The sequence below is a fragment of the Micropterus dolomieu genome, linkage group LG08 (genome assembly GCF_021292245.1).
Source record: "Micropterus dolomieu isolate WLL.071019.BEF.003 ecotype Adirondacks linkage group LG08, ASM2129224v1, whole genome shotgun sequence".
Classification (NCBI taxonomy): Eukaryota; Metazoa; Chordata; class Actinopteri; order Centrarchiformes; family Centrarchidae; genus Micropterus; species Micropterus dolomieu.
Window position 1 is genome coordinate 1588891 of NC_060157.1, and position 8664 is coordinate 1597554.

Sequence of the window (8664 nt, forward strand, 5' to 3'; positions counted from 1 at the left end):
GTGCAGCTGGTCTTAAAAATAGGCAGTAAACTTGTGTTAAATAGATTTTTTTCTTTTGCTGTTGTCATGAGTGGGTGCTGTTAAGGTTGCCAGGCCTTGTTTCAGTCAGGGGTAAAAACAACAAAGGGAGATGTATTGACACTGACTATTGGAGCAGCCGACCTACAGAGGGCGCCATTTAGCTGGTGTTGTAAACAGAGGTCGAGCAATAAAGCACTGTTGAGAAAGCAACGAGGGCGGAGTGGTAGTGGGTTATAAAAGCCTCCAATGCCGAGTGAGCTCAGATGCTGGCTTGCTGAAGGTGTGTAACAGACTTTGCTGCATGATGGGGGAGCCTTCTTTCAAATGTGAGTTCCGTTTGACTAGACTAAACTTTTTAAATTCTGAAACTACTCTAACATTTGACATCACCAATCACAGCTTAACAACGCAGCCCAAAGGTTAGATTGTGTTTATTAATGCTGTTTTTATTGAAACGTGTTCATATCTTAGGAAAATCTTCAGCCCGAACAAAATAGCCTACAGAATAACAGAACATGGCACAACTGGAAACAAGCAACAAAGGCATTAAAGAATAATTAATAAATAGTTAAGTCTTTTCACATTTTAACCGTTTTACATTCTTCAGGTCATATAATGCTTCAATATGTTTGATTTGTTTTGAAATGTTGGATCTTTTTAGATCATTTCTATTTGTGAATGTAATTTTAAAATATAATAATAATAATAAATTGAATTTGTATAGTGCTTTTCACGAACTCAAAGTCGCTTTACAGAGCAGATAAAGAAACAGAAAGAAAATATCTGAAAAGTGTTTCACTCGTCCCGGCTCTCCCCTACATTCTAGTCTATTTTTCATGTAAGATAAATAGGTTCAAAATATATAGGCAATTCTTTAACAATGAATATCAGTCGTTTCATAAAAGAATATGTCTCTTGAAATCCTAGTGTTCAAGAAAAATCTGAAATCTAACCAAAATAATTTGGTTGATAAACAAACATAAAATAAATGTCAAATGCTTTCAGTTTCGTTATTATAAAAACACCCTTTTCCTCAATCCTGAAACTTATTTCAACTGTTCTTTATTTGATCCAGGTATTATAGCAGTGATCTTATTTACTCTGGGGGGGTCGGCTGTATTTCAGCCTGTGAGGGAGACTCCGACCAGAGTTCACTCCGTGACGCAATGGAAGTGGCAAGGGTCCAGTTTCGGAAAGGCCCTGAGACAGAGAATTGGCTGGGGCCGAGGGGCCACTTCTGCAAATATTTGAGTGGCTCCTCCTCTAACACGCGTTATCTCACTCTAAACTTTTGATAAAACTTGAGCCCTGATGGTATGGTTTGTTTTTTAAGGTTGAGGTAGGCAGTCAGACACATCAGCATTAATTCAATAAGAGTTAAGAGAGAGAGATTTAATACACATTTAATTATTAAAACATGAAGAATAGGCTATATGGATATTATCAAAAATGTGTTTAAACGAAGGCTATTTCTTCAGCTTTGTTACCAGACTGCTTGAAGGGACATTGTCTCATGAGAGGTGATAAAATGCAGTCAGCTGAGATATTTTCTTTTTCATCTGGAGTCTGTTCACAGCTCCTCCGTTTGACAATGCAGCACTGACTGACGAACGCTGTGTCTCTGTCCGACAGGTGCCACAGATCCAAATGAAAGGAGGATTATTCTAGTCGGGAAGACCGGAGCGGGGAAGAGTGCTGCGGGAAACACCATCCTGGGGAAAAAAGCTTTCGCCTCAAAACTGTCTCCATCTTCACTGACATCTGAATGCCAGAAAGCAAAGGGGACGGTTGGAGGTCGAAAGGTCGCTGTCGTCGACACTCCGGGGCTGTTTGACACTAAATTCACCAAAGAAGAAGTGTTGAAGAGGATCATGATGTGCATCTCTCTGTCTGCTCCTGGTCCTCACGCCTTCCTGATAGTTCTTCAGCTGGGCAGATTCACCGAGGAGGAGAAGGAAACCGTGAAGATGATTCAGACCACTTTTGGTGAGGAGGCAGCTAAATACACAGTGGTGTTGTTCACACACGGAGAACAGCTGGAAGACGAAACCATTGAAAGCTACATTTCAAAGAGTTCTGACCTGGAAGCCATCGTTCAGCAGTGCAACAATCGATACCATGTCTTTAACAACAAAGTCAAAGACCCTGAACAAGCCAGACAGCTCCTGGTCAAAATCGACCAGATGATTGCGGATAACGGTCAAAGCTACTACACCAACGAAATGTTCAGGAGAGCAGAGGAAGCCATAGAGGAGGAGAAACAGCGACTCCTGAAGGAGATGGAAGAAAAGATGCAGAGAGAGATGAATAAAGAGAGAGCCAATAGGGATGAGCTGTACAAGAGATTTGTGAATGAAGCAAGAGAGAAAGCAGAAAGATTGAATAAGTTTGTTGCTGCATCAGTATATGGTGCTACTATTGGAGGTTGTGTAGGAGGTCCAGCTGGAGCAGCTGTTGGAGCAGCTGTTGGAGCTGTTGTGGGTACTTTGGCAGCGAAAATCTCAGAGCGTTGCCATGTTCAATAAGAACAGTACAACATACAGTTAAAAGACATGTTTATATTTTATTGTTTTCCAGGCAAAATATAGTAATCTACTCTAATGTAATCTGCATTTGCTTCCTAGAAAACTCTTTGCATGAATAATTACACTAATAATCACTTTATTAAGTGATTATTAGAATTATTATACTAATTATAATTGAAATATGTTCCTGAAATAGGTAGAGCTACTCAGCTTGTGTTGTGCTGCGTCTTTAACAATGTCTTGACTGTACAATATTTGTCTAATCTAATAAAAATCATTAATGAACCTACCATGATGGATTTTGACTGAATTCTTCTTCATGTAAATACAGGAGAGGGACAAACACAAGCTGTTGACACACAGGTGGAAGAACACTGTGGATATTGTACGTGTGTTATTGTGTTTAGATGTAGGCCTGTATTGTTTCGAATTTCAGGTACAGAACTACCTTAGCTGACCTGCCATTATAATTTTGTTGACTAGGACTTTGAAGCATTTGATGCAGATTTGTGGAATATTTTAGTTGGACCATCTACATGTGTGTCAGCCCTGAAGCAGCAGTACTCTTCCTCCTGCACAGTGCATGCTGGGATACATTCCATCCCCTGGTGGCCCTAAACAGGATCAGCAGGTTCAGTATATAGAATGGACTGATGGTCGGCAACATGGTAACTTGGAGTAAATCTGTTAAGTTGGACAAAAGTACAGAGCCTCTGAAGTCCTATGAGATACAGGGATTTATGTACCTCTTTGATCTTTAAACGCTTCATTTTCTGCATTCTGGTGAAAGTTTCTGCACCGATTTATGGTGGAAATGTTTTTATTTATGTAAAAGGAAACAAAATTCAGGCAGCAGGTGACATTTCAAAATATATAAATATAACAGAATCTAAGTGAGAGCAGCTCTCAGATCAGTTTGTCCTGCAGATCAACTTTTCTCCTGTAACATCGTCCCTGCTGAGGCAGGATTTAGTCTTCCCTCCTCTTTGGTCACGTTCACAGAGAGAGAACACAAAACTGTGTCAACAAGTTATTAAAGTTACTGACTGGTGCTGCTGGATGTTGAGTTATTTTTCTATCAGTAGCTTGTTTTTTCAGCTTAAGTTACTTTTTTTGGACAATGCACATTTGTTTCTTCTATACTGTAATTGCATTGCATGTTTTGTTAATGTGCAAAAGACAGAGAAGAGCACACCTTTTCTTCCTCATGTCCCTGCACCATGAACTGCATAAAACAGGCCTGCACGCGCCGAGTCCATGCGTGATTTTAACAGCCGCTCACCTTCGGCTGCGGTCTCAGGCATGTTCGTCACTGTTGCCAGTTTATCACCACAAGCTCGGGTTTCAGTTGGTTTCATCTCCTGGTATCATTTAACACTTCTCTGTACATTTTTATTTTATCTGCTGGACGCGCAGCCTCTCTTTTCCTCAGTTTGTGAGTCATTAGTGTAGTTTAGTGACTTGTTTAAACAAACTCCTTACTCGTTTTGTACTTGTGACCATAGACTGTATGTAAGAAGTGGACTTAGTCATCGTGATGTCACCTGTTGGTTTGACCACTGCTGTTTTGAAGCCTCGAGTTTGGTCGACAGAGCGCCGCCATGTTGAGTTTTTGCAACCAGGAAGTGCCCGGACGTGACCATATTTGGAGGAGACGGTGGAGCTAACGGCCGTGTGGGGAGCTAGCTAGCTTGCTTAGCGAGGTGCATCTGTAATTCATTTTAGCAGAGCTGATAACTTTACAAAATAATTTTCCGTGGTTGACTTTCAACAAACGTATGAAAAACTCCTCTCTCATTCAAATCCAGTAAAACTCCTGAGGATGACCTATTTAGGATGAGGATGATCTGATACAATTTCCCAATCATTTTATACAACAGTTAGGCGGGTTTGAAAAAGTAGAAGAAACATGCCTGTCCATGACAACAATAAAAATTTTAGGCTACCAATCAACTAGTGTTCAACAGGTGGCCTTTCACACAAGGTACTGAATGAAGTACTCTACTGGTATCAGTATCACTTTAGGGGGAGGGGAGAGCGGGGCACACCCTAACACAGTTTGGTTTTGACTAAATCAAAAAATATTTGAGTTTGATTAATCACATTCTTATGCAAGCAATACACACATCTCTGCTACGAATGAATACTACCATTCTTGTACAATTGTGCCGAATGTCGATTCTTCTGCGGCGAGTCTACGCCATAACCTGCGGCATAAGCTACACACGTAGCCATGCATTTATACCTGCGTCGGGGTCTGTGGCCTGTGACTCTACTAGTCCCTGTAGCATTGCAGGTGATTTCTTCATTGTGTTTTATTGATGTAGCAGTGTTTTCCTTCACAGACCAAGTCCTGCCTGAAGTTGATGCTGTGCCAGTAAGAAGCATCATCAGGGGTGGACTGAGAATCATACCAGTGGGCCGACAAACCTTTGGGGCCGATGTAACGTCAATTGTTTATTGATAGAACTGTTTTTAAAAACTACAACCGGCCCTTAAAGCATGGACGGCGGCCCATTGGGTAATCTTCTATACTGACACTGGGCTGGCCCAATCGCATCTCTTACTAGCGCCCACCCCCTCTGCTCTGTTTCTTGGGTTGCGGGCCAAAAAATCAATTAAAAATCTTCACACGGAAGCTGCCAAATACAGAAAAATAACCGATATGTTTGCTACCCTGGCTGCAGTAGCTTCAACATCAGCTGCAGTACCCTGCGTGGTGCAGGCACAGACACTTTGACACTGAGGAAAGGAGAGCCGTGGCCCCTGCCAGGCAGAGGAGGAGGCTGAGACAGCCAAACAGAGGGACAAAGTGACGGGGCCGAGGGAGAGAGAGAGCAGGGGGAGAGAGGAGGTGAGGCGGTTGGTAAGGATGGAGTAGCTCAACCTGTAAGGAGGGAGCAGCGTCATAGGAGTCATGTAGCCACCACTTTTTGAGAGCATTTGTTAAAAATGTTCTGAAAACATTGCTTGCACCAAGAAATGTTAACAAATAAAAATGCTATGAGAAGAGTTTATTTGCACAATAAAGCCTGCAATGCAGTGTAAATACAATGCCTATAAAAAGTATTCACCCCCCCTGGATGTTCCACTCTTTAGTTTGTTTTAGACATGAAATCATGGTCAAAAAAACAAAAACCCTCTTTAATATCAAAGTAAAAAGGGATTTTTACAAACTAATGTCACTTAATTCAAAATCTATCAGGTAAAGAAGATGAAGGATTTCAACAGATCCAAGATAACTAATCATTTTAAAGTTGAAACCTAAAGCTGCAGATGTTTGGTGTGGTCGGATCAAACCAACAGGCAACAAAATAAAAAGCTTAGCACTCAGTGTGCGCTGTAGAGTTGGAGGCGCTGGCCCCTGCAAGTTCAAATGCAAAACCTCTACAAGGTCCCATAACTTCCTTCTTTTGCTATATTTAAATCTCACATCAGCAATTTACATGTTTCCTGTCACTGAAGCACCGTACTTCATGCCATCTTCACATGCATCTACTTCTGCAGTTTACCTTTATTCATTTACTGACACTTTTATCCAAAGCGACTTACAATTGCTATACATGTCAGAGGTCGCACGCATCTGGAGCTACGAGGGGTTAAGTGTCTTGCTCAGGGACACAATGGTGTCTCAGTGGATTCGAACCCAGGTCTCTCACACCAAAGGCATGTGTCTTATCCACTGCACCATCACAGTTTGAAAATGAACCCAAAAAAGACAAAACCTCTGGAAGTTGATCTGTGCATTCATTCTCACTGTGAAATACTAAAACAAAACAAAAACTTGGTGAAAGAGGAGGTCAATAATGTGTTTACAGTCAAATGTTGTGTGTTACCACAATAGAAGAATTACTAGGTCCAGGTCTAAAGGCCTCAGTGTGCTTCAAATGATTTGTTGTCTGACCACGTCTAGACTCACAGGGGTGACTTTAGCCTAAATAAGATCTGACGCTGAGCTGTTGGTAAGTGGTGAGCATTTCTTGATCTATTAGGACAAATAAGTCTGGGAGATTTCTGGTAAATTTTAGATCCTTTAAATATTTCTGAAACCTATAAGTATGGTCCTTTTGTAAAGAAAGACAAGCAAAGCTGCAACCTCTGGTTCTGAAAAGTGAAGCCAGTGCTGACGTGCCATTAAACCTGAATTCCCAGCAGTTTGACCTTCAGTAGCTCGTCAGTTGGATCAGACCACACAGGCCTGCCTTTGCTCCCCATGTGCACCACTGAGCCTTGGCCGTCCATGACCCTGTACTGACTATTATGATTATGATCAGCAGGTGGTCATAATGTTATGGCTGACTGGTGTATACACACACACATATATAAAATATTTATTTCTATTATTCTTCTCTCAGATCTGAGATGGGATGGCAGTCATCTGGACAGATGACTCACTTCCTGTTCATCTGCAACACCCCCAACAGATTTATTTAAAAAACAACAACCAGGAAATCAATGTTTCCTGTCGGTGCATGTTCAGAGGGTAGAAGCTGCAGCTGTTTCCAGCTCTACATCAGAGATGCAGTCCTTACTGACTAAACTAGTTTCTGGGAAGCTCAGCACCTACGCTGTAATCATTCTGATGTTTACCTACAGTATTTTGCTTGACAGGGATTTTCCGTGTACTTGCAAACCACAAGTAAATGACTGCAATTTATACATAGGTCTGCCTGTTGTTTTTATATTTCTGTTAATACTCTGGACAGACAGGTCATTTCAGAGAGTCTGTAGATACCAGCGTTCAGGTGCATTCGGATGCTGTGGCAGTTTTTTGGGTTATTCCTTGCGTAAGATTGTTAAAGCAGCTTTAGTCGGTGTGCTTTGGGTTGCTTTTGTGTTAATTGAAGCAGACTGGTATGTTTGCTGTAAGAATTATAGCACTGAACAGATAGACTTAGCCTGCAAAGCCAAGGAGAATAATCTCACTGAAGGGGAGCAAGTCTCCGTCGCTGAACTGAAAAGCAAGTCCAGGGTGAGTGTTTCCAGCATGTTTTACTTTATATTTCACTGTGCTCTTGTTTTGATCAGCTTGCAGTGTCTTAATGAAATGACAGCAAGAACACAGAACTGCTGTTATAATATAACCAACTTTTTTCTATTTCAGGCTATTGGTGGCTCTCTACTGCTTTGTATAATTTTTGTGGCATCCATTATGCCACTGTATAGATGGAGTAAATGCTGTGAAGACTCTGAAAAATACTTTAAGAATGACAAACGATTGTTGGTGGAGAAGGAAAACGCACTGAAAGAGATTCTGAAGGAAGTAGCAAAAGAAGAGATGAATAAAGTCAAGGAGGAAATACGAAGTGGACGATGGGACAATGTTGCTGAAGTACTGATTAAAACATCTGCTGGGGAGCAACGAACAGAGAACCAGGTAAAGAATCAAAAATAATATTTTCATTCAGTTTGTCTGAAGGTAATAAGAAGTTGTGAGCAGGTGGTGTTTAGATTCTAGTAGACAGAAGGTCGGATTGTGTTTATGTATCAGCTGTTTCCTACAAAGTTCTGCTACCCAATCTGTAAGAAGATTAGATTTTGTGCATGTGGTGTCCTGAACGTCGTGTGTGGTTCTGTGTGTCTGTCTTCCTGATTAAAAGGTTTTGTGTCAACAGGATGTACAGGGTGCTGTACGATTTTTAAAACTGAAGGGTGTAGGACATAACGTGAAATAAGGGGACCACAATGTGACCCCCATTTATGTTATATTAAAAATGATGGCAGGATGGTTTAAACATGTATTTCCTTAGTTTATCTTTTGTTGAAAGGCTTTAATGATATGAATCACTTTGTTATGGACTGTGTTTGAAAGGGTGGTTACCACACATAAAACTTGCTGGATTTTTCTGTCACCTCTGACGGCCAGTTTGCCTAATCCTATGTACCAACATGCAGCTGTCATGTTATTGCCGTGAGTCTCTGTTTCATATTGTACTACAGATATATAATGGATTTATTCTTCAGCTGTGTTAAAGTGCAACCTTCAGGACTCTTGCCTGAAAAAAACAGCGTCTTGGTCTCTTTAAACCAGTTGCTAGCAATGTGATGTCGCTACTTAATGAATGAGCGCTGCTACTAAAATTTCACATGATCATTAATGATTTTCGGCACGGTAACA

The 8664-nt window shown here is 41.0% G+C and overlaps 1 protein-coding gene across 1 annotated transcript; it reads left to right on the forward strand.

Moving 5' to 3' along the window:
* The first annotated feature begins 315 nt into the window (after positions 1-315).
* Positions 316-2835, forward strand: LOC123975248 (GTPase IMAP family member 9-like). The gene is made up of 2 exons (XM_046056553.1): positions 316-347; positions 1654-2835. The coding sequence occupies exons 1-2, from the start codon at positions 323-325 to the stop codon at positions 2544-2546; spliced, it is 918 nt and encodes a 305-aa protein (XP_045912509.1). The 5' UTR covers positions 316-322; the 3' UTR covers positions 2547-2835.
* The last annotated feature ends 5829 nt before the right edge of the window (positions 2836-8664 follow it).

What these genes read in the sequence shown, in the direction of transcription:
- LOC123975248 (XM_046056553.1), top strand. Translation starts at nt 323, where the DNA reads ATGATGGGGGAGCCTTCTTTCAAAT. An exon ending in GGGGGAGCCTTCTTTCAAAT is followed by an intron (nt 348 to 1,653) that starts GTGAGTTCCGTT and finishes TCTGTCCGACAG; the next exon opens with GTGCCACAGATCCAAATGAA.